General features: G+C 43.0%; 1 protein-coding gene across 1 annotated transcript in view; it reads right to left on the bottom strand.

Annotated features, from left to right (window-relative positions):
- Window positions 1-539: 539 nt before the first annotated feature.
- LOC106573361 (GTPase HRas) overlaps window positions 540-27031 on the bottom strand; it is a 40054-nt gene continuing 13562 nt past the window's right edge. Inside the window, exons 2-6 of the mRNA XM_014148345.3 lie at window positions 17492-17626; window positions 13615-13793; window positions 6772-6931; window positions 6368-6492; window positions 540-3726 (exon numbers count right to left, since the gene is read on the bottom strand). Of these exons, the coding sequence (XP_014003820.1) occupies window positions 6373-6492; window positions 6772-6931; window positions 13615-13793; window positions 17492-17602 (570 nt within the window). The 5' untranslated portion in view covers window positions 17603-17626 and the 3' untranslated portion in view covers window positions 540-3726; window positions 6368-6372. The remainder of the gene's footprint in view (window positions 3727-6367; window positions 6493-6771; window positions 6932-13614; window positions 13794-17491; window positions 17627-27031) is intronic.

Below are 27031 nucleotides of genomic sequence, written 5' to 3'. Positions count from 1 at the left end.
GATTTGGGTTCTTAGGGTAGCAGTGTAAACACAGCCTTTGTTATTATTTTAACTGAAAAACACAATTATGATCATCACATTCCTTCTGAAAGAGCTTTTGTGCCCTCTTGTGGAGAAATAAAAAACACAATTTCACGCACTGGAAAGGGTGTAGGCTAGACTAGAATTTAGGTCACAGGGGATAAATTACATCACCTTTATCCAGATTAAGAGATATTTTGTGACAGTGTAGTATTGCATTTTTGTGCATTTTACATATTCTTAACTCTGTAACCTGTGCTATCAATTCAGTTTGTTACTGTGATTTGCACACTTCTGCTCTGATCACTAGACATCTTAAATCATGTGGATAAATAGTTATATTTAACTGCTCCAATGAATCTTGTAAAATTCCCCACAAACAAATTCCTTGTTTTTGCACTAAAAACAAATGTGGTGTTCATAGTATTTACATTCATATTTTAGCCTGGAGAGAGGGAAGGACTGAGGGGGGAGAGAGGAGAGATGGTAGCTAAAAGAACTACAGCCAGTCAGGTGAATGAGTTTATCTTGACATCTTTATTCCTGCCCTGCTGTACATTTGCTATTTTGTTAGAGTAAATACATCTTAAATAGTTCAAACAGTTGATATTTTCACAATCAAACTTCCAAACCCACGTCCTCTCTCGCTTGTTCAAACTAGTTTTACAGGGAGAAGCAAGCCCTTTATGTGATTTCAGTACTTGGGCAAACCCCCCCAATCTCCCCTCCATTCAGACATGATTACCAGTGGCCTGCTGGTCTTGTATTTCTCTTGACGACAACTGGTGTCCAGTTTGTAAGAATTTACCTTTAGATGTGTGTCCATCACTGCCTGTCAGTCAGTGTACAATATAGTACAGACAGACAAGGGAAGGGAAATGGCAGAAAATAATTAACTGGCAACTATAGTTCAGACAACTGTACAGTACATGTCTTCAATCACCAGAGGTCCACCTGATACACAAGTTACATAGCATGTCTGATTTGTTTAACGTTACCCAGTAGATCACTATGTGGACAAAGATTTAAGATCGGTTATTTATTTTTCAAGGTACAGAATAGATTTACTTTATACGGTTATGGAGTGCCATATATTAATAGAACAAACAATATTTTCTGTTAAAATGCACCTTTTTTCACAGTTTGATCAGTTTGACCCCCCCCCCACAAAAAAATGATTGAGAATCAACCTATACAAGGTCAACATCGTCCCAGTCTCGGAATCCCTCTGAGCTCCAGAATATAATCTGTGGTCCACACAATGCAGTGGAGAAGTTATATCCAGACAGAGCCAGAATAAGTGTAGTGGCTGTCGTCTGAGGTTACGGCACCAAGCCTGGTGTCTTCATCCTTAGACCACAGCCCACCTCCATGACAGTTTGTCCATTCCCTGGATCCAAGGGGTCATATGAAGGGTAGCAAACCAGGAAAGGTGACAGGATCTGGGGGAGTCTTGTCTGACTGCAGGGCCCTCTCATGGTAGAGGGTGCAGGTCAAAAAGCCCTTATATGCCAACAGGTGTTATTGTGTTCAGGCAAGATAGGGGGCAACTCAGCAGAGTGTTTGTTGGAGGGGGAGCTCCTGGAAAACCACATACAAGAGCACCTACTGTACGTATACTAAGGAACACCACTCACATGTATGATAGCAGCAAAAAGTCAGAGTGAAATTAAGCATTTCTAGAAACAAAATAAAATGATTATTTTCCAACATTTAGGTCTATCTTCTACACAAGAGGTCAAGGGGTGTTGACTTGGCTTTGACAGAAGTCTAATGAGGCATCACAATGTTCTACTGGGTCACTGTGGCTGAACTGTGGGGATAAGTACCTTCAAAAACAAGAGGAGGAAATCGAAATAAAGTGGCCCTTTACAGTAAAAAAAAACCCAGAACACTTAATGAATTAAGATTGGAGTCATTAAACATATTTAGTTTGGACTAAAACATAAACAATCTAACTACTCAGACAGGGCATGCAGTACAAAATCACATCTGGTTGGAGTGTTTCAGAGTTTGTTTGTGCTCCTTCTTTCCCTCCAGACATGAGGAAAACAATCTCCAATCGCCATAAGTCATTCACAACAACAGTTATCCACAGAGGAAAGCAAACACAGACCACCACAGAAACACTTGCTTCCGACAAACTTACTGCTCTAACATGTACAGGGCATGAAGTACTAGCTAACAAATAAGGCAAGTTAAACAGGACCAAGCAGTGTTCATTTGTACTGTCAGCCCTATGCTGATGTTAGTGCTGTAGAGAGCACAAAGGCTAGTAGTCCTACCTACACCATTCAATATTGAGAAATATCCCGAGAACCCCTGAAATGAAGAATGTTTTCCGCTGACTTTTCTTCCAATAGAAGTTGGCTCAGACATGACTATCTTAAATAAAATCATCTTCTCAGGGAACCAAATATCTTTGAGGCAGCAGTAGTGAGTAGAATGAGCGAGACGGTTACTGTGGCCAAACAACCAGTTTTATCCCGCATATTAGCAGTAATTTAAGGCAGGTCTTGTGCATTACAATCTGTGAAGTTGAAATTCTGTCATTCTATCTTATGTTCCAGGATCAAAAGGCGAGGCATTTCTGGACATTCCTATTTCCTGAGCCTTAATAAAAACACAGGGAAGACTGATACCTGCTATCTACAACTGGAAAACTATACTAAACACCAGGAAGTTATTTAAGCAAAGGAACTTGAAAGAAATTAATGCCACCGGTAATCAAGCTCAAAGCATATTTTGTTCCACTTCCTTGAAAAGCTGTGCGCGAATCTTTCGCTGCGTAACCATTCCATGATAAATAAATGGCACTGCATGGACCAAGCAATGACTTTAGTCTCCCAGCCTCCAACCACAATTCAGCCCAACCTTGAAGGCAACAGAAAGTAAAACATCACTCATGTACCACTCACTTCTCCACCCAAGACAGGTCTTAAAATGGCAACCTCCCATCACACAAAATAAACATCCTGACTTACTTTACAGCGCTGAGCATGACCACCTTCAATCACAACAAAAATCACATAGCAAAAACAATGTGTTTAAGAAGAAAATAAAGTTAGGTTTGACGGCTGGACTAACCGTAAAAAAAGGCACCATTCCTATGTGGTGTGTCTTGTATCATGCTCTGTCCCCTACTTGTATCCATAATAATGAGGTTTCTGCAGAGCCCCTCTAGAGTGGAACAGGGAGGCTGGGGGGAGGTTAATTAGGCATGGGGATATAGGCAACTACTGCCCACTCTTTTCAGGGGGTCAAATGTAAAATCTGGGTTTTGAGGTGTGAGGAGGTGGTGGGGGGACTCACCAGGGGTTGGTGACACCCCTCTTTAAGACCAGTGTTGAGACTGTTAAACAATAACTTCACAGGAACTCATTGGAGATGCTTGGCATGATCACACTGGAGAAAAACAGTCATTAGTGGTGTTGCTCTGGCAGACATGGACTCAAAAAGAGGGGACAGACAGCCTAGTCTAGACAAGACTAGCATGGCACAGCCTGGCCTGGCAGGGGCAAGGTACTCCTCTCCCAAACGTCTACGGTACACAGATAGCTTGTTGATGCATCTGCTTGCTCTGCCTTTCTTTGACCGTCCTCTAGTTTCAAAGTTTGTTGTTGTTGTTTCAGCTTCCACCGTCAGTCTTCAAGTCCATGCTGCCACTACGCGCCATAGGTCCACTCCTCACCGCGAATTGGTGAGCTGTGGGAGAGAAGGATACATTATTAAGACATTGTGTAAGGACTCAGCGTCTCTGCTGTGAATAAATGAATCAAATGTATTTTATTGAAGTAATTTTAAGAAATTGGCAGTTGTCACAAAGTGCTATACAGATACCCAGCCTAAAACCCCAATGAGCAAGCAATGCAGAAGCATAGTGGTTAAGAAAAACCTAGAAAGGCAGGAACCTAGAAAGAAACCTAGAGAGGAACCAGGCTCTAAGGGGGGCCAGTCCTCTTCTGGCTGTGCTGGATGAACTATGTTGTTGATTATTCTTGAGATCAGATATGGGCAGTATTTAAATTACTTTTGAGTATTTAGTCATTTGTATTACACTGGGCTGAACTACACTCCAATGATTTTGTAACCAGATGCTATCGAGAGCTATAATATATATAATATAATATATATATAATTTTTTTATTTTTTATTACAGCGGTTCACAATTTTGTGTGCTCCCTTTCACCCTCCATTCGTATAATAAGTCTGATTGCACTATGGTGTGATCAAAGTGTCTGCTAAATTAATTAAATATAAATGTATATGTAAAAACAAACAACTGCAAAGCATGCTGAGTATTATTCTAATGAGCTCCGCCCCGAAAGAAGGCCAAATAATAATAGTGTGCTTCGCAGTTCATTTTGGTATGTTCATTTTCACATACACATTTAGATTATTTTACAAAAATTCTTAACCACAGTGACTTACAGTAGATAAACAACAACAACTGACCTAGAATATGTGGACAACTATAAATACCTAGGTGTCTGGTTAGACTGTAAACTCTCCTTCCAGACTTAAGCATCTCCAATCCAAAATGAAATTTAGAATTGTCTTCCTATTTCGCAACTAAGCCTCCTTCACTCATGCCGCCAAACATACCTTCGTAAAACTGACCATCCTACCGATTCTTGACTTTGGCGATGTTATTTACAAAATATTCCCCAACACTCTACTCAGCAAATTGGATGCAGTCTATCACAATGCCATCCGTTTTATCACCAAAGCCCCATATACTACCCACCACTGCGACCTGTATGCTCTCGTTGGCTGGCCCTCGCTACATATTCATTGCCAAACCCACTGGCTCCAGCTAATCTATAAATCTTTGCTAGGTAAAGCCCTCCCTTATCTCAGCTCACTGGTCACCATAGCAACATCCATCCGTAGCACACGCTCCAGCAGGTACATTGCACTGGTCATCCCCAAAGCCAACACTTCCTTTGGCCGCCTTTCCTTCCAGTTCTCTAATGCTAATGACTGGAACGAATTACAAAAATCTCTAAAGCTGGAGTCTTATATCTCCCTCACTAACTTTAAGCATCAGCTGTCAGAGCAGCTTACAGATCACTGTCCCTGTACACAGCCAATCTGTAAATAGCACACCCAACTACCTCATCCCCATATTATTACTTACCGTAAGTTCCGGACTATAAGCCGCAACTTTTTTCCCACGCTTTGAACCTCGCGGCTTAAACAATGACTTGGCTAATATATGGATTTTTCCCGCTTTCAATTTTTTTTTCTACAAAAAAACATTCTGTGACGTGCTCAGTTTTTTGGCGGCATGAAGCTTTCATTAGACCAATGAAATTGCCGAACGATTTAAGGTCAAAACTTTTTTGTTTACTGTTTAGATTAAATCGAGCGCTCTCAAACTTCCCATCATTCTGATTGTCATTTTGTCACCCTCATCATGGCAAAGACACGGAGAAATGCATATGACGCAGCTTTCAAGTTGAAGGCGATTGATCTGGCTGTTGGAAAAGGAAATAGAGCTGCTGCACGGGAGCTTGGTCTTAATGAGTCGATGATAAGACGTTGGAAACAGCAGCGTGAGGAATTGACTCAGTGCAAAAAGACAACTAAAGCTTACTGCTAATTATTATTTTTTTGTTACAAGCCGTGTTTCGTTAAAGCCTATTTATTTTTGCTACAAGCCGTGTTTCGTTAAAGCCTGTGTAAAGTTCATTTGTTTCAATGTACCGGTAGGCACCTGCGGCTTATAGACATGTGCGGCTTATTTATGTTCAATATAATATACATTTTTTTAATTCAGTGGGTGCGGCTTATATTCAGGTGCGCTCAATAGTCCGGAAATTACGGTACTCTCTTGCTCCTTTTCACCCCAGTATCTCTACTTGCACATCATCGTCTGCACATCTATCACTCCAGTATTAATGCTAAATTGTAATTATTTTTGCCTCAAGGGCCTATTTATTGTCTACCTCCCTACTCTTCTACATTTGCACACACTGTACATAGATCTTCTCTGTTATTGACTGTACGTCTGTTTATGTGTAACTCTGTTGTTTTTGTCGCACTGCTTTGCTTTATTTTGGCCAGGTCGCAGTTGTAAATGAGAACTTGTTCTCAACTGGCCTACCTGGTTAAATAAAGGTGAAATAAAACAATATCAGTCATAGGAAGTAAAATGTTTCTGTAACCGTTACTGAGAATGATGTTGATGTATTTTAAAATGCATGCATTTTAAATTAGATACATTACAAAATACTTGTATTTTGTATTTTATTATGATATATTGATCTTTATGGTATTTTGTAACTGTATTTTGTCATTTTTGCCCATCCCTGCTTGCGATAAAGTTGAGTCTATGACTGACCTCCATCAAGACACCACACAGCGGCAGCTCATGCAGTCCTGCCCGCTCTCGTCAGGAGGGTTGAGCTTCCTCAGCTTGTGTTGTCTGATCTCTCTCACTAGTGTGTAGAAGGCATCCTCTACCCCCTGCAAACACACACACCTTCAGAACTACATCAATCTGCAAAGTGGGCATTACATATTACCAAGCTCGTAAACATGGCCATCAACAACATGACTTTTCTCTGTATTTGTTTGAGCAGTTCTTTAACACTGAAAACAAATGAATTAAAACAAATGAAATCTCAAAAACTTGTGAGCTTTTCAAAGTCGGATCGGTATCACCATGGAGATGGCAATCACGTCGGATGCAACCAATAGAACATTTGCAATGGTAGAAACGAGAAAATGTGTGTGGAAGCGTACCTGTCGTGTCTTGGCTGAGGTCTCAATGTAGGGAATTCCATAGCTGCGGGCCAGTTCCTGTGCTTGCCGCGTGTCCACGGTACACGCCGGGAGGTCACATTTATTACCCACCAGCACCATCGGTACATCGTCAGAGTCCTTCACACGCTTGATCTGTTCCCTACAGGAGGACAGAAGACACTGGTCAGTTCCTTACTTGGTCTAACCGGTTTCTCTTTTAACCTTTGTGTACAGAATTAGGACCGTACTCCACATTACATCAACCGTATACCAGAGGAACTACCAGGACAATTACTGGTGTAATGTCAATACCTTGTAGTAGAGTGGTACGCACTTGCAGCTATGGAGAACCCCGTCATGGTGACTGTAAACATTTTAAGTACATTTTTTTTGTCATTTAGCAGACGCTCTTATACAGAGCGACTTACAGGAGGAATTAGGGTTAAGTGCCTTTCTCAAGGGCACGTTGATAGATTTTTCACCTAGGATTCGATGATTCAAACGAGCGACCATTCGGTTACTGGCTTAACGCTCAATCGCTAGGCTACCTGCCGCCCTCTAGGCAAACACTATGTGACTGGCTGTACACATACCCACCTGTTACAAAGTCATTCCACAACTAAAGCATTATGTAAAGTTGCCATAATCAATTCCCAATGAAGGAGCTCAGTGTTCGTGGGTCATTTCACCCTTCTGTATTGGATCCTACCTCCCTCTCCTTCCCTCCATAAACACCACCAGTCAGACAAACAAGGGGCTCTATGACCCAGAGGAGCAGGCCTTGCTGTGCAGCACTGCTGGAGGGAGGGAGGTGGACAGCAGGCAGGTGGGCAGCAAACAGTATGACCTCATCTCTCCAGCAGCCATCTAGCTAGAAGGCCAGGGGAGTGTGAGCGTGTGAGGGGAGTGGGTCAGATCTATCCATCAACTCAGCTCGTGCCACCTCTGTGTCCGTAACTCAGCACAGTCACCGGCAGGACAGCTAACACCAGGAGGAGGAGTTGTAGTGGTGGCATTCCAGGCTGTCTTTATCCACGCTGTGAAAATAAAGACAACCTGGGACGCGCATGCTCAATGTCTATGGAGATGGATGGGAAAGGCAGGGAACATGAGCTCACCACAAAAACAGCCAGTCAGATGATTGTATGACCGTGTGAGGAGACCGAGGGTAATGGGTCAGATCTATATAATCAACCCCTCAATTTACCTTCATCACCTAGCAGTACACACAATAGCCAATGCAAACCCACCAACACTGATCTATGGTCCGTCTGGAGTGATTTGTGGATCAGTGACTCTGCATAGCGCTATGGCCTTGTCGATTCCCTGTATAGTGCAGGCCAAATGGTTGGCAACAGGCACGCTTTACCAATTCCACAGCTGGCAGCCTGGCATTAGAGCTGGAGTTAACACAGAGACACTGAAGGAACTGCACCCTCCCTCTGTCTATCACATGAACAATACATCTTTAAATAACTTGACTAGTGTAACTCAGTAGTCATCCTCCATTCTGGCCCGGGTTCTAGGTTGGGGAGTATTATTACAGCACCGAGTGTCTGTCCATCTTTAGACAGTGATGTGGTGTTAACTGACAGCATTGGAGCCTGGCACACCAGGTTGTCAGGAGTAAAACAGGGGGGAGACAAATGTGCTGTTAGCAGCGGCGACCCGTCATTCAGGGCAGGTGGGGTTTTGGGTTGCCTGCTTTGCATGTTATTTTGGCATTAATACATGTCACATATCAGTTTACAAATAATGTGTAAAAAAAAAAGTGAATAAAGCCGCATACAAACATGGTCTATTTTTTGGTTTCTTCTGTAAGGCAGCTCCAAAATGCAGGTGTTTCAGCCTATCTCAGTGCTTTCTGCGGTGGTGGGGCAGCCAACAGAAAATACGGAGCGTAGGGGGTTGGTAATGTTCTCTAGTTGTGCCGTGATTGGCTCAGTGTTCTGTCACTCAGGGGACACTACGTCACTGCCAAATCTAAGGGTTAAGCTCAAAAATTCAAGCCCCATGAGTGCTGCCATAGAGTTACATTAGAAGTTCCCATCCAAGAAGGCTCGAGGTCACTGGCCGAAGATAAAATGACATCAAATCACTTTATTTGAACAGTAGCTTTGATTGGACTTATGTCAACATCATGAATCAAGTCGACAATCTAGTGACAAATCCTTTTTAATCCTTGTCATATGAAGTGAAATAACAAAAATAAATTCTAGATAAAACGTACCGGTGCTCATAGGCAATAAACATTACACAACAATTTGGAAATCGCAAATTTGACAATGAGTGGTTTGGAAGTCATCAGTAGCTAACTGCAAGCATCGCAAAGCAATCACTAGCCTACTATTCAGTGGAGTGGGTGTGTGGTCCCAACTCTATTCCAATCTTAAAATTATAAAAACATTCAACATTGGCCATGCTGTCAATCCAGCAAGATTTCTGCCGCGCTCAAAACAACCGGAAAATTCGGAACTGAGAAATCTGACTTCAATGAGTTCAAGACAACTGGGAACTTGGGGAAAAAACGAGCTCCAACTGGGAAAATAAGTTTGAATGGTCATCCAACACTAAATTGTAAGTTGGGAACCTGGGCCTCTTTCTAGATCACCGACTTCAACATTATTCAACCTTGTTCCCCCCCCCCCCCCAAAAAAAATTTGCCCACGAAGGAGAACCGCACCACTATGTTCAAGTGAGCACAGCACAACAAGGTGAGTCCAAAAATGTATTGTACGCTGCTGCATAAATGATGTAATATGCCAATGACATATGTATACTGTAGCTAAGAAAGTAATACTAAGTATGTTGTGTAGTAAGCTGTTAGTAGCCCATGTGCCTCACCCTAATCATTTGGTCTATTTTCCACTCTAAATTTTGCCTACTGTTCTGACTTGGTGGTGCACATGTAGCCTATAACCTGTTTTAGAGAAATGTCATCATTGAATATTGTAAGAGCTTTCATTGTCTGCTTATATGCCCAGTTTATTTATCCTACGGTTCTGACTTGGTGTACAGGGTGAACACTTACAACGGCCCATGTTGTGAATTCTGTCCTGTACATTTCAAAAGTGCTGAACAAATAGTTATTGACTACGTCCGTCCTAGCTCGCTCATTAATGTCTTATTCGATATTTCGGATTGCCTCTTATTGTCCCCTTATGCCATAGTTTGCACATCTCAATTATCAGTAGAAACAACATTTGTTTAAGCAAGTCAGCCATATCAGATTTGTTTTTTTAAAAGGCAGTAAATTAGGCTGAATGAACTGTTTCCCTGCCAGACAAGGCTCCGCTGATAGCCAGGTGTAGCAGTGGTAAGGTGTTGGCCCTAACAGTTTGTGGGCACAGTATGTCACCTTATAGTGCAATTCATGTATTGTTTAATGTTGTTTTGTGTAGTGGCTTTGCTGGCATGCACCCCCCCCCAAAAAAAATGTATATGCTAAAATAGCCACTGGCTGTTAGAGTGTGTGGTTCTGTTCTAATCATGATCCCCAAATATAACAATCTTTCTCATTACCAATAAAACAAACAAGAGGGAGAGAGAAAGGTGGAGAGAAAGAGAGACAGGGGTGGGGAGAGGGAAGAAGCAGAATAGATTCATCGTCATCTGGAATTCTTCCCTCCATCTCTCCCTCATTCTTGGGGGTGCTCCCCCTCTCCTCTCCTGCTGCTCTTCTCTGGTCCAGTGATAATTTGGCAGCTATTTTAGATTTAGTTACAGTCTTAGTTTTAGTCTTAAAATACCCTTTAGTCTTAGTCACATTTGAGTAATTTCACCCTTTGTTAGTTTTAGTTATCAGTAGACTAAAATGCGGGACCATTTTTATTTAGTTTTAGTCACACACATTTTAATCACATAAGTCTGCTTTTTTAGATATTAAATAATGAATAATTAGGCCACCTCTCATTTCCATTATGTGCACATCCAGATAAGCTTGTCCAACTAGGCCTACTATCCAGTAGTATACCTTAGCAGGCAACATTGATAGTGGCAGATTGTAACCAATGTCAGCCATAATTAACTATATAGGCAATAAAAGTCTTGCCTACAGGTTAAACAATAACCGTCAAGAGGGGTAAATAACAGTTGTTTCCTTGAAAAGGGGAGAATTTCAGCTTTACAAAAATGCCAGAAGTTTCAAGTTTTAGTAGTCTTATGTGTGGGATACACATTGTATACATCATTCAACTAAATGCCTACTGGCAGGCTCCTTCGACAATGCAAAAATAAGAAATAAAAGATAAGTATACGAACATAAAGTAAATGGCTCAGTAGAATAGAATAAACATTTTAGCATAAGTATAATACAGGAAGGCACCATTTACAGTCCAATATTCACTTGCGTATTGGGGAAGGGAAGGGGGGGTGGGGAAGTGTATAAACTAAGCAGGATAATAAGAGTCTGGTAGCAGCAGTTGTGATGTGCATGCAGCATGAATGTGTGTATGTGTGTGTGTACACATATGTATATACAGTTGAAGTTGGAAGTTTACATACACTTAGGTTGGAGTCATTAAAACTATTTTTTCCACCACTCCACAAATCTTGTTAAACTATTGTTTTGGCAAGTCGGTTAGGACATTTTTCCAACAATTGTTTACAGACAGATTATTTCACTTATAATTCCCTGTATCACAATTCCAGTGGGTCAGAAGTTTAAATACACTAAGTTGACTGTGCATTTAAACAGCTTGGGAAATTCCAGAAAATGATGGCTTTAGATGTTTCTGATAGGCTAATTGACATAATTTGAGTCAATTGGAGGTGTACCTGTGGATGTATTTCAAGGCCTACCTTCAAACTCAGTGCCTCTTTGCTTGACATCATGGGAACATCTAAAGAAATCAGCCAAGACCTCAGAAAAAAATTGTAGACCTCCACAGGTCTGGTTCATCCTTGGGAGCAATTTATAAATGCCTGAAGGTACCACGTTCTTCTGTACAAACAATAGTACGCAAGTATAAACACCACGGGACCACGCAGCCGTCATACTGCTCAGGAAGGAGACGCATTCTGTCTCCTAGAGATGAACGTACTTTAGTGCGAAAAGTGAAAATCAATCCCAGAACAACAGCAAAGGCCCCTGTGAAGATGCTGGAGGAAACAGGTACAAAAAGTATCTATAGCCACAGTAAAACGAGTCCTATATTGACATAACCTGAAAGGCTGCTCAGCAAGGAAGAAGCCACTGCTCCAAAACCGCCATAAAAAAGACAGACTATGGTTTGCAACTGCACATGGGGACAAAGATTGTACTTTTTGGCCATAATGACCATCGTTATGTTTGGAGGAAAAAGAGGGACGCTTGCAAGCCGAAGAACACCATCCCAGCCATGAAGTACAGGGGTGGCAGCATCATGTTGTGGGGGTGCTTTGCTGCAGGAGGGACTGGTGCACTTCACAAAATAGATGGCATCATGAGGATGGAAAATTATGTGGATATATTGAAGCAACATCTCAAAACATCAGTCAGGACGTTAAAGCTTGGTCGCAAATGGGTCTTCCAAATGGACAATGACCCCAAGCATACTTCCAAAGTTGTGGCAAAATGGCTTAAGGACAACAAAGTCAAGGTATTGGAGTGGCCATCACAAAGCCCTGACCTCAATCCTACAGAAGATATGTGGGGAGAACTGAAAAAGCGTGTGCGAGCAAGGAGGCCTACAAACCTGACTCAGTTACACCAGCTCTCTCAGGAGGAATGGGCAAAAATTCACCCAACTTAATGTGGGAAGCTTGTGGAAGGCTACCCGAAACACTTGACCCAAGTTAAACAACTTAAAGGCATTGTTACCAAATACTAATTGAGTGTATGTAAACTTCTGACCCACTGGGAATGTGATGAAAGAAATAAAAGCTGAAATCAATCACTACTATTATTTTGACATTCTTAAAATAAAGTGGTGATCCTAACTGACCTATGACAGGGAATTATTACTAGGATTAAATGTCATGAATTGTCAAAAACTGAGTTTAAATATATTTGGCTCAGGTGTATGTAAACTTCAGACTTCAACTGGATAGATAGATAGGATAGATATACACACACATCTATTTGTGTGGGTGTGTACATGTGTGCTAAGGTGCAAAGAATCAGAGCAGGTGGTCAGTTCAGTTCAAGTGTTCAGCAGTCTGGTGGCTTGTAGATAGAAAATGTCTCTGAGCCTGTTGGTATCAGACCTTATACTCTGATACCGTCTGCCCCACGGTAAAGGAGAGAACAGCTCGTGGCTTGGGTATGTGGGGTCTTGATGATGCTGCATGCCTTCCTCGGGCACCGTTTCGAGTAGATGTCCAGTCCCAGTGATTTACTGACCCGTCTTTATCACCTGCTGGACGGTCGTGGACGGCGCAATTCCCGTACCAGGCTATGATGCAACCAGTCAGGATGCTCTCAATGGTGCAGCGATAGTATTAGGAGAGGACCTGGTATTACTGTACTCCTAATATTCAATAAATAGCATTCATTTTTCCCATTGGAACAAAGCTACCGCAACTCGCTTTTGCTGCAACACTTAAGATTGGAAAAAAACTGATGTAAAGGAGCTTCATGTGAAATTGAATGTCCATTAGTCTCAAGTGGAATTGTTGTCACATTTGTCAATTAAAATTGTAATAGTTTGCGTTTTTCAAGAGCATATCATCTCGTTATCGTCATAGTTTTAGTTAGGAAAAAGGTTGTTGACGAAATTAACACTGCTCTCTCTGGTCCAATTGAGTCAGGATCGATTTAATTGACAGCGTGCTGTAATCCCCTCAGTTGCAGGCTAAGCTTTTTTTTAAAGCTTTGTACAGCCCTCTGTCCACACACACACACCCCCCCCCCCCCCTACCTACCTGTACTGGTGGATGTCCTCGAAGGACTTGGTGTTGTTGATGGCGAAGACACAGAGGAAGCCCTCCCCTGTCCTCATGTACTGGTCCCTCATAGCGCTGTACTCCTCCTGACCTGCAGTGTCCAGGATGTCCAGCAGACATGTCTCCCCATCAATCACCACCTGCTTCCTGTACGAGTCCTGAAGGAGGGGGAGGGACATCCTCCAGTTACACTGCTACAGACAGGCTGGCTACGTATTCTTTAACCAAGTGTGCACAGGAGCAATTAGGGTTAAGTGCCTTGCTCAAGGGCACAGACAGATTTTTCATCTAGTTGGCTCGGTGATTTGAACCAGCGACCTTTCGGTTACTGGCCCAACGCTCTTAACTGCTAGGCTACCTGCCACCTTGTTAGGTTTCAGATGGCTGTAATCTGGAGGTGAAAGAAACGCACACCTTATTAGGAGAGGTGATGGCTAGGGGAGTAGAACACTTGAAATAGTGTTCTAGGAGCTCAGATGCAATAATTTAATAACCAATGTTGACAGACAAGCTGTCTTCATCAGGGTATAAAGACAAACACTGCAGGTCACTAGTTTATATAGTGTCAAAGGACACACACAGGTGTCTGTAATCATGGCCGGTTGTGGCCTGATATCACTGGTTCATTCTCAGATATAAAAATAACATACAAAACACATGAATGGATAGCATACAATCATAGATACAATTTGGCTACATAGGAAACACAAACAATAACAATAGCAAAATCCTAATACTCACAATGGCTTCAGATCAAAGTCTACGTTGAGACCGAGAGGAGCAAGGGTCTTTAAATGAAAGATCCAGGCAGCCTCTCGTTTTAACAATAAATTGTCGAGGTCACCCCCTCTCCTAGGGAGGGTGACATGTTCGATGCCAATATAACGTAGGGACAAAATTGAGTTGTTCACTTCCAAAAAGTGGGCTGCAACTGGGTAAGTCGAGTTCCTGCACCTAATGGTGCTACGATGCTCCAAGATTCTCACTTCCTATTCGCGCTTTGTTTTACCCACATCATTTTTACCACAAGGACAAGTTCTAAGATAAATAACTGCCTTAGTGGAGCATGTGATAACACCTTTGATTGGGATCGATTTCCCTGTTTGGGGGTGTTTGAAGGATCTACATTTATAAGTGCCATTGCATTGAGCACAGCCATTACACTTGTAGTTTCCATCCGGTCGAGGGGCAAGTAGACGCTGTGCAGGGATATTTTGGGGTGGTAAATCAGAGTGTACCAATTGATCTCTGAGCCCTGTGAGAATTTATTTTATTTATTTTTATTTCACCTTTATTTAACCAGGTAGGCAAGTTGAGAACAAGTTCTCATTTACAATTGCGACCTGGCCAAGATAAAGCAAAACAGTTTGACACACACAACAACACAGAGTTACACATGGAGTAAAACAAACATACAGTCAATAATATAGTAGAAAAATAAGTCTATATACAAAGTGAGTAAATGAGGTGAAATAAGGGAGGTAAAGGCAAAAAAGGCCCATGGTGGCGAAGTAAATACAATATAGCAAGTAAAACACTGGAATGGTAGATTTGCAGTGGAAGAAAGTGCAAAGTAGAAATAATGGGGTGAAAAGGAGCAAAAATAAATAAATAAATAAATAAATAAATACAGTAGGGGAAGTGGTAGTTGTTTGGGCTAAATTATAGATGGGCTATGTACAGGTGCAGTGATCTGTGAGCTGCTCTGACAGTTGGTGGTTAAAGCTAGTGAGGGAGATAAGTGTTTCCAGTTTCACAGATTTTTGTAGTTCGTTCCAGTCATTGGCAGCAGAGAACTGGAAGGAGAGGTGGCCGAAGGAGGAATTGGCTTTGGGGGTGACCAGAGAGATATACCTGCTGGAGCACGTGCTACAGGTAGGTGCTGCTATGGTGACCAGCGAGCTGAGATAAGGGGGAACTTTACCTAGCAGGGTTTTGTAGATGACCTGGAGCCAGTGGGTTTGGCGACGAGTATGAAGCGAGGGCCAGCCAACGAGAGCGTACAGGTCGCAGTGGTGGGTAGTATATGGGGCTTTGGTGACAAGACGAATGGCACTGTGATAGACTGCATCCAATTTATTGACTAGGGTATTGGAGGCTATTTTGTAAATGACATCGCCGAAGTCGAGGATCGGTAGGATGGTCAGTTTTACGAGAGTATGTTTGGCAGCATGAGTGAAAGATGCTTTGTTGCGAAATAGGAAGCCAATTATAGATTTAACTTTGGATTGGAGATGTTTGATATGAGTCTGGAAGGAGAGTTTACAGTCTAACCAGACACCTAGGTATTTGTAGTTGTCCACATATTCTAAGTCAGAACCGTCCAGAGTAGTGATGCTGGACGGGCGGGCATGTGCAGGCAGCGATAGGTTGAAGAGCATGCATTTAGTTTTACTTGTATTTAAGAGCAGTTGGAGGCCACGGAAGGAGAACTGTATGGCATTGAAGCTCGTCTGGAGGTTAGTTAACACAGTGTCCAAAGAAGGGCCAGAAGTATACAGAATGGTGTTGTCGGTGAGAATACCGATACTGTCATCGGATCTTTGAATTTTTTATCGATTCCTTTCATTTGTTCAGAGCACTTTGAATAGTGGGTAGTTAGAATGCAAGAATGCTTCTTTTTGCGAGACCGTCACTGAAAGAGATCATGTCTCGATTTGTTTTGAATTTTCTAAATGGCGGTATTCATCTGACCATTTTTTACCCCTCTCCTTTCATTTTCTTTGCGTGTCAGCCATATTTCTGTCGAAATCTGATTGGGTTTTGCAAATTCTTTGCAAATAAATTCCATTATTGACTAAATTAACATACTAGCAATATGTAATGAAGTATAAGCTGAAATCCATTGATGCGTGTTCAATATAATAACTAACCATTTACACACGACTCTCGACTAGGCATAAAGCATGAGCCTGGGACCTAGTTTTACACACACACACACACACACACACACACACACACACACACACACACACACACACACACACACACACACACACACACACACACACACACACACACACACACACACACACACACACACACACACACACACACACACACACAAAGTGTGCTGGTTGATATATACGCTAAATCCCTATGCTGTGTGACTGGCCAGGGAAGAGGTAGTGGTATCAAAAGGGCAGAGTAGCAGGGCAAATGTTTAGCGTCCTAACACACAGGCACAAACATGTGGTGCGGGGCCTTTGTGTGCTAGTGCATAGGGGACAGGAATGCACACACACAAAAAAGACATTGTCTGTCCAGAGGCAGGCGTGGTGAGAACGAGAGAGAGAAAAAGGGGGAGAGAGAGAGAGGGTAGTGGAGAAATCTGACAGACTCTCTCTCCTCTTATAGTGAACGGAGAGGAATGACATTCGGAGTGGAGGTGTAGTACATTTGGAGAATTGAATTGATAGTGAGTGGCCATATATGGTAATGAGATTTTGTAGTGAACAGCAGGGACGGGACAATACCAGTAATGGAATACTCGTTAGTGTCGTGGCAAGGAAACAAAACACAAAGTGGTTTTAGGAAAACATCCCTAATGTTGGAAACAACATGATGTCATCCAGAGTCACGTTTATTTTTTTTTCAAGCTATAACACACTATTTTACATACAGCAGGTTTTAAAGGATCAAAGAGGAGTCTGCTTTGTGTTTTAATGGAAAACAATATTGCGATACTGGTATCGTCACAGCCATAGTGAACAGTGGTCTCTCCAACGAGCCAGCGGAGTCACACTAGGTTACTCTACTCCGTTCACTGTAGACCAGGGGAGGGGAGGGGCCACATCCGCATGACATCACCCACAGTGATCAGCTGCAGATGTGGACAGAAGCTCTGGACACATACCTCTATGGTGGGGTCGTATTCATCCACAAAGTGGTTCTGGATAAGCTGGATGGTGAGTGCACTCTTTCCCACACCTCCTGCCCCCACCACCACCAACTTGTACTCCGTCATCCTCACTGCACCCCACACACACTTCTGCGAGAGAGAGGGAGAGCGTGAGAGAGGAGAGAAAGAAAGAAATAGGAGAGCAGCAGAAAAACAGGGAGTGAAGAGAAAGGTTAATACATTTGATCATGTTTTGTTATTCTTCAATGTACAGTATACATTTGGGGTACTGTATATTGATTGGCAGTATTCTGAGTCTGACATTAGCTTCCCTGAACCCCTACCGTGCTACTGAGTTTACCACCACCTCTGCCCAGAGGTGAGATGTGTGTGTGTGTGTGTGTGTGTGTGTGTGTGTGTGTGTGTGTGTGTGTGTGTGTGTAGGGGGGCTGAGACCCCCATAGGGGAATGTGAAAAATGTGCTGAAGGTACTCAATGTTTCCATCCACTCCCGCTCAACACGAGGGGGAGGGAGAGAGCGGAGGGAAAAGAGGGAGGGGGTTTGACACTGGCAGAGTGCTCCTCATTGATGCCTAGTATTGCCTACCTCACAATCTGAAGCCTTTTGTTTTTTTATACAGCGTAAAGGTGCTGTTTCTCTGAAAGTCTGTATGTAGCCCATGCAGCTGTTGAATACAAAGTACATGGTGGCAATGCAGCATTGATGGGCAGTGGAAAGGAGAGGACAGAGAAGGGGAGGCCCTGCAGTCAGAAGGTTTTAGGACTACCATGTGGGTCCAGTTAACAGGCACAGCAATAGCCATTACAAACGGCTGCCCTGCCCATAAATCATTGGCTCTCACTAAACAACTTGGGTCGTATTCCTTAGTGCAAAACGTTTTGCAACGAAAGCAAGACGTCCTTTTTTGTCCTGTCTGCTTCCATATGGCTAATAGTAAATACGCCCAGGCCTTATTCTATTCCAGAACACATCCTTCCCGATTGTCTTCCGCTACTCTGTCATTCACTACATACTTTAGTGAAGTCGTTTGTGGTGATGAGGGGCATTGTACAAAACGTCAGCGATTAGATCGTCTCTAACCAATCAGATTATCAAAGCTAATGACGAATTTTGAAACCGACACTTTACCCACATGTTCTGGCTCAACCCATCGGTTTCTGGACCAATCAGACGGCCCGCAATGTGTTCACATTCGATGAAAGATTGGGGAGGTACGTCCATGGGCGTAGCGTTTGGCTGAAGCAAGGAGTCTGGGTAGCCAGGCAACTTCATCTCGTCACTGATCTGACATGACTGGAGAGAGAGTCTCAAAACAACAGGCTGTGGCAGGTAGGCGAGCGGTTAAGAGCGTTGGGCCGGTAACCAAAAAGTTGCTGGTTCAAATCCCTGAGCCAACTTAACCCTAATTGCTCCTGTATGTTGCTGTGGATTAAAGCATCTGCAAAATGTCTGCCTTTAGAAATGCATCCTCTTGACAGGTGAGCTATAAAAAGGTAGAAATCTACCATATCCAATCCATTCACCTATCATTGATTATGAAGGAGAGGAGGCAAGGAAAGGGAGCCATAAGAGTATTGTCCAATAAACAGTGAACTGTCAAGTGGAAGGGTAAACTGTCTGTACATATCCAGTCTCTCACTGCAACAGATGGTGGAATGGAGAGTGTGAGAGGGATTCAGAGATAACCCACCGCATCAGATATGAATGTAGCCTAGAAGACACTGGTGATGGGTTTTGATACATGTCTGTCACTACACACTGGCCCCACTGGCTCCAATCAGTGTGTCACCTGTAACTATATAACAGCGTCAGACTAGTGGCTTACTTATAGGACATCAGTGTTGTAAAACAAAAACCGCTAACAGAAAGCTAGCAACTTGTAATTGTCCCATATGATCTCAGCACATGCATCCCAGGCCAGCCTTAGTAGACCGAGCCAACCAGTAAAGCTCTGATCTGACAGGGTCAAACCCAATATGCCAGTGAACTGGGTGGATGGTAGTGTAGCGTGGATAAAACAGCCACACCGCTAAATTGTTGCCCCCCCCAAAAAAAAGATTAAACAAATATTCCTAAAATAAATAAATAAATAAAATATATCCACACACACACAGTACCAGTCAAAAGTTGACACACCTACTCATTCAAGGGTTTTCCTTTATTTTTTACTATTTTCTACATTGTAGAATAACAGTGAAGACATCAAAGCTATGAAATAACACATATGGAGTCATGTAGTATGTGAGAGACCCAATTGATATGGTTGGGATGAGTTGGACCGCAGAGTGAAGGAAAAGCAGCCAACAAGTGCTCAGCATATGTGGGAACTCCTTCAAGACTGTTGGGAAGTTATTCCTGTGAAGTTGGTTGAGAGAATGCCAAGAGCGTGAAAAGCTGTCATCAAGGCAAAGGGTGGCTACTTTGAAGAATCTCAAATATATTTCGATTTGTTTAACACTTTTGTGGTTACTACATGATTCCATGTGTCATTTCATAGTTGATGTCTTCACTATTATTATACAATGCAGAACGCAGCAAAAATAAAGAAACCCCCTTGAATGAGTATGTGTGTCCAAACTTTTGACTTGTACTGAGATAGAGATATACATACATACATACATACACACACACAGTGGGGGGAAAAAAGTATTGTCATGTTTTGCAGAGGGGTCAAATACTTATTTCCCTCATTAAAATGCAAATCATTTGAACATTTTTGACATGTGTTTTTCTGGATTTTTTTGTTGTTATTCTGTCTCTCACTGTTCAAATAAACCTACCATTAAAATTATAGACTGATCATTTCTTTATAATTGGGCAAATGTACAAAATCAGCAGGGGATCAAATACTTTCCCCCCCCCCACTGTAAATAAATAAATAAATAAATAAATAAATATTATTATATATATAGCAAAAAAGAAACGTCCCTTTTTCAGGACCCTGTCTTTCAAAGATAATTCGTAAAAATCAAAATAACTTCACAGATCTTCATTGTGAAGGGGTTAAACAGTGTTTCCCATGCTTGTTCAATGAACCATAAACAATTAATGAACATGCACCTGTGGAACGGTCGTTAAGACACTAACAGCTTACAGATAGTAGGCAATTAAGGTCACAGTTATGAAAATTTAGGACACTAGAGGCCTTTCTACTGACTCTGAACACCACCAAAAGAAATATGCCCAGGGTCCCTGCTCATCTGCGTGAACGTGCCTTAGGCATGCTGCAAGGAGGCATGAGGATTGCAGATGTGGCCAGGGCAATACATTGCCATGTCCGTACTGTGAGACGCCTAAGACAGCGCTACAGGGAGACAGGACGGATGATCATCAAGTGGCAGACCACGTGTAACAACACCTGCACAGGATCTATACATCCGAACATCACACCTGCAGGACAGGTACAGGATGGCAACAACAACTGCCCGAGTTACACCAGGAACGCACAAACCCTCCATCAGTGCTCAGTCTGTTCTCAATAGGATGAGAGAGGCTGGACAGAGGGCTTGTAGGCCTATTGTAAGGCAGGTCCTCACCAGACATCACCGGCAACAACGCCACCTACGGGTACAAACCCACTGTCGCTGGAGCAGACAGGACTGGCAAAAAGTGCTCTTCTCTGACGAGTCGCTGTTTTGTCTCACCAGCGGCGATGGTCGGATTCATGTTTATCATCGTTGGAATGAGCGTTACACTGAGGTCTGTACTCTGGAGTGGGATCAATTTGGAGGTGGAGGGTCCGTCATGGTCTGGGGCGGTGTGTCACAGCATCATCGGACTGAGCTTGTTGTCATTGCAGGCAATCTCAACGTTGTGCGTTACAGGGAAGACATCCTCCTCCCTCATGTGGTACCCTTCCTGCAGGCTCATCCTGACATGACCCTCCAGCATGACAATGCCACCAGCCATACTACTTGTTCTGTGCGTGATTTCCTGCAAGACAGGAATGTCAGTGTTCTGCCATGGCCAGCGAAGAGCCCGGATCTCAATCCCATTGAGCACGTCTGGGACCTGTTGGGTCGGAGGGTGAGGGCTAGGGCCTCACCCTCCGCATTCACTACTGTAAGTCGCTCTGGATAAGAGCGTCTGCTAAATGACTAAAATATAAATATTAAAAAAATATTCCCCCCAGATATGTACGGAAACTTGCAGATGCCTTGGTGGAAGAGTGGGGTAACATCTCACAGCAAGAACTGGCAAATCTGGTGCAGCCCATGAGGAGGAGATGCACTATAGTACTTAATGCAGCTGGTGGCCACACCAGATACTGACTGTTACTTTTGATTTTGATCCCCCCCTTTGTTCAGGGACACATTATTCAATTTCTGTTAGTCACACGTCTGTGGAACTTGTTCAGTTTATGTCTCAGTTGTTGAATCTTATGTTCATACAAATATTTACACATGTTAAGTTTGCTGAAAATAAACGCAGTTTACGGTGAGAGGACGTTTCTTTTTTTGCTGAGTTTATATAATAATAATGCAAAAAAAACATTGGGATGTAAAAAGTTCAATGTAAACTTAAATTACTAAAACCAGATAAAGTGTTTAAGATAATGGAGCTATATATATTTTTTAAATAAGATCATCTTTGAGAACTAACAAATCACCAAAATAAAAACTAGACAGTTAGGGAGAATCAAAAATTCAAAACATGTCATGGCATGAGGCCCCCATTGATTTTGTTAGAATTTTTGACTCACTCAGCATAACACGGCATAAGCCATAGCAAAATGTGTAGAATTGTGTTTTGCAACTTTATTTTCTGGATGTAACCAGGACCTCAGCTAACCACAAGATAATTTCACTGATGCTTCTTGGCAACCGCAGAACCCCTCCTTTAGTTACACAAATTCAGAGTGATGTAATAGAGGACGTAGATTAGTGATATAGCATCATCAGAGCTGTTGTCAGATCTGTGAAGAGACTGGGGAAAACGTATAAACATTTCACTGTAAGTCAGGAGTATATATATATATATATATATATATATATATATATATATATATATATATATATATATATATATCTCAAAATGGCAATAAGCAGATGAGCATAGACAAGACCGAACACACTGGTGGAATCAGTTCCAGTACGACACCCAATCCTCTGGCCAGCCAGCCAACCGTCTAGAGGCGAAAGAAACACACACCTATTTAGGCGAGGTGCTGGCTAGCGGAGTACAACACTTAAAAAATAAAAGGAGAGACGCACACTCTAGGAGCTCAGATGCAAAAATATTTATGTCCAACGTTTCGACAGACAAGCTGTCTTCATCAGGGTATAATGAGCCAGCCAACCAACCCCTCCTCACTCCCACCACTGCAACCCAGTGTATGGATCTGCCCCACCTTTATCTTCTACTGTACTCACACAGATCACGTACAAACAAACTGTGGATCTACTACATTTACATTTACATTTTAGTCATTTAGCAGACGCTCTTATCCAGAGCGACTTACAAATTGGTGCATTCACCTTATAATATCCAGTGGAACAACCACTTTACAATAGTGCATCTAAATCTTTTAAGGGGGGGGTTAGAAGGATTACTTTATCCTATCCCAGGTATTCCTTGAAGAGGTGGGGTTTCAGGTGTCTCCGGAAGGTGGTGATTGACTCCGCTGTCCTGGCGTCGTGAGGGAGCTTGTTCCACCATTGGGGTGCCAGAGCAGCGAACAGTTTTGACTGGGCTGAGCGGGAACTGTGCTTCCTCAGAGGTAGGGAGGCGAGCAGGCCAGAGGTGGATGAACGAAGTGCCCTTGTTTGGGTGTAGGGCCTGATCAGAGCCTGAAGGTACGGAGGTGCCGTTCCCCTCACAGCTCCGTAGGCAAGCACCATGGTCTTGTAGCGGATGCGATACTACCCCACATATGCATACTCCTGTAGTAAGTACACCACAACCTTCTTGACCAACCAGCCACTGTACATCCTCACTGCACTCAGAAATATCTTTATTACGCAACAGCCCCATCCTACACTAACCTCCTGTCCTGACCTGTGTGTGAGTGTCTGCCCCACCCTACCTCTACAGTTTGAGCTCCATGAAGCCCTGTTACTCCTCATGTGCTCATAAAACTGTACACATACTCCCTGTGTGTACACACACAGACACATCTGCCTACACACAGCAGCTGCAGTGTTCCTAGAGGAGAGGAGTAACTAGTGACATCAACCTGGACTCTGGACAGTTTGATGAGAGCAGGATACACGACAAAATCCCCAAAAACAACCCATTTACAAGGCTAATGCAGTGGCGGGGAGTCAAAGGCAACAGACACACACCAAGTAATTCCTATATTTGTCTCTGGGTGTATTAATAGATCATGTAACTCCGCTTCTCTGAGCCCCTATGTGTGTGTGTGTGTGTGTGTGTGTCGTCCAGACCAGGGTGACTTGTTGATGAGCAGACTGTTGGGTCACGGCAGGCTTCTTTCTGACAGAGCAACTGCCCTCTGCTCTGCTTCAAAACAGCTTCTCCTGCAGGGCAGTTCCAGCAGGCTCTATACCAGACTGCCACAGGGTTTCATGGAAACAGGTAGCTCTCCAGATCGGCTAGACCATCACCAATGTCAACACTCACAGGCTTGTGAAAACAACTTGATGGCTATAATTCTCTCTCTCACACACACACACACACACACACACACACACACACACACACACACACACACACACACACACACACACACACACACACACACACACACACACACACACACACACACACACACACCCCCCCCCCCCCCCCCCCCCCCCCCCCCCCGATATAATTCGCTAACGCAACAGGAAGGGAATTACCACGACCTCAATCGTGTGGGCAAACATTTAGCTTCCTTCTTTCCATACTGTAAATAAAGTCAGTAAAAAACGCACACGTGCACGGAACAGCCACGTAAGTGCATACATGCACACTTTTCCCGTCTATGCACACACAATGCACTAACATAGCCAGATACTGGGTATTTAACTGGTTATTACAGCAGAGGTGGAGGACATGTTTTGAGGCGTCTCTTGGCTGAGCCTGACCTGGGCTACCGTAGTGTTATCTCCTAAAGCAGGAGGCTGTAACAGAATACAAATCAGTGATTCATTCTATTGTGATAGAGGTCTGGTCCAGAGAGAGAAGCTGCTGCTTTGATCCATCCCTCTGAATCAATAGGGAAGATGGCTTCTTGCATACAGGCCATTGTTGCCTTTTCAACATGGAGATTTATAGCGGCAGATCGATCTTACTGGGCTGTCAATCCTGACAGGCAGGTGGACACAACTACAGGGATGACAGGATTAGATGACATCACAGGAGAAGAGAGGCACAACCAATCAACAGGATGGACTGGGCAGGTAGGTCAAATCAGGGAGACGGTGGAAAATGAGTGACAATTACTTCTCCTCACCTTCCCTCACCCGACTCCTAACCATTCCACTCCACTGGTGCTCCCCCCTCACCTGTTCCACCTCCGTTGTAATAAAATGAAACATTTTATTAAAGTAAATGTGAATAAATGATGGTTAATAAGTGATCAGCAGTAATGGGCAGTTGCTACCATCATGGGAATTGTAATTGTTTTATTCTGTGTTACAGCATTCAACCCACAATGCATTTAATGTCTATAACAATGAATCGAAACAGAAATCGAAAAGTGATTATTTTCGACCAAAAACGACCTCAAAAGGCACGAATTGCTCAGCACTAATAGTACCTTGTTTCTACGCCGTATCAGGGATTGATCATGGATCGTTAAATTCTCATTATAATGAGAATAACAGTTTAACTCTGTAATGTGACGTCATATGTAGTCATATCATGATATCACTTTGAGGCGTGCCCACATTGGGAAGAGCCAATAGCGGCAGTCTAGGCAGATGTGAATTTTATTGTGGATGTTGGTAAGAGGAGCTGTCTATTACACACTTCTATGGGTGAGGGGAGACAAAGCCGTGCCATTCAATGACAATCTAGGCCACAGGTGTCAGTCATTCCATGTAGGGCCGAGTGTCTGCGGGTTTTCCCTCCTCCCTTGTACTTAATTGCTGAATTAAGGTCACTAATTAGTAAGGAACTCCAAACCTGGTTGTCTAGGGCTTAATTGAAAGGGGAAAAAAATGGAAAAACCTGCAGGCACTAGGCCCTCCATGGAATAAATGTGACACCCCTGATCTAGGCCATGTCAGAGATTAATAATCCAGATATACACAGAGAGATGATTTTTTTTTTTTTTCAGCCCTGCCTGCTGACTCCAGTACCACTTGTTGTCTGTAGGGATCTGTGCTCTTCTGTGGTGTTTGTCTAGGTACTACTGAGGGAGGACACTACCACGAGGGAGGACACTACCACACGGGACCCCCCCCCCCCCACCCCCACATAGTTCCCAGTGCCAACCATACCCTCTCTCGCTCCTCTGACTGTTTGGTAATTAGTGCCACAACACGTTGGGTCTCTCTCCACCAGTCTTAATTAGCCCCTAAAGTACACGCATACTCCCAACACTAAAGTACACAGTACCCCAACGCTACAGTACACAGACCGCAACAATAGTCCCACACGCAGACACACAGTCCAACCCCATCACTACAGTAAACACATACAGCCTGGGATGGGCACAGTGCTATATATATATATATTATATTTTAGAAGTTTCCAAAAGCATTTGCGTTGGACCTTGCATCAGCACCTACATTAAATTCCACACAGCTCCTGAGGTCAACAATGGAGGAGCAAACCTCATGTAAGCACTTTCCAGTGGGGACAGACAATATAGTCTACATACTCTCTGTCTTCGGCCACATCCCTGTCTGATGGCCTACTCCACTAAATCTCTACATGGCTGTGCCCTTTTGCTCAAGGAGAGGTACATGTACATGTGTAGGGTTATATATAGCCCACGGCCATCTTGAGCTGGGGGACATTAACAGTTTGTTTTGAAACCCTAGAGCTTTGCCTAGACCATGAGGGTAATCTTACATGACAGTTTATTGAGGGCGCAGGCTGGGAGCTGGGATTCACTGGACGGGGGGTCATCGACTTGAGACAGTCAGAGACATCCAACTTACCTTACTGGTATGCACTGCACCCCACGAGTTAGGCATACATTTTGGACCTAGAAGGTAGCAGTGCCTTACCAACACATTGGGTTTATATACAGTGGGGTCTGAAATTATTGATACCGTTAATAAAGATTATTGCTAATTTCTGTATAAAATAAATAAAATACTGAGCTATATTGTAAGCTCCCCAAAAAATTGGGAAATTATATTATTTTAAACAAATTGTTCAAGAGATTACTTGAACAATTTTTTTTTGAGGTAGGTCAAAATTGACACTTAAAGAATCTTATAAATAAAGTATTCAAAAATGTAGTATTTGTCCTGATGTTCCTAGCAAGTCATGTGACTCTGTAGTCACATCAAGCTTGTCACTCTACAAATTTGTTGGATGCATTTGCAGTTCTTTTTGGATGTGTTTCAGATTGTGTGCCCAATAGAAATGAATGGTAAATAAGAATAGAATACTGTATGTTTCTAAACACTTCT

This window comes from Salmo salar, chromosome 16 (assembly GCF_965601325.2).
Source record: "Salmo salar chromosome 16, fSalSal1, whole genome shotgun sequence".
Taxonomy (NCBI): Eukaryota; Metazoa; Chordata; class Actinopteri; order Salmoniformes; family Salmonidae; genus Salmo; species Salmo salar.
The sequence above is the reverse complement of the archived record's forward strand: the minus strand, read 5'-3'. Positions and strand labels throughout refer to the sequence as shown.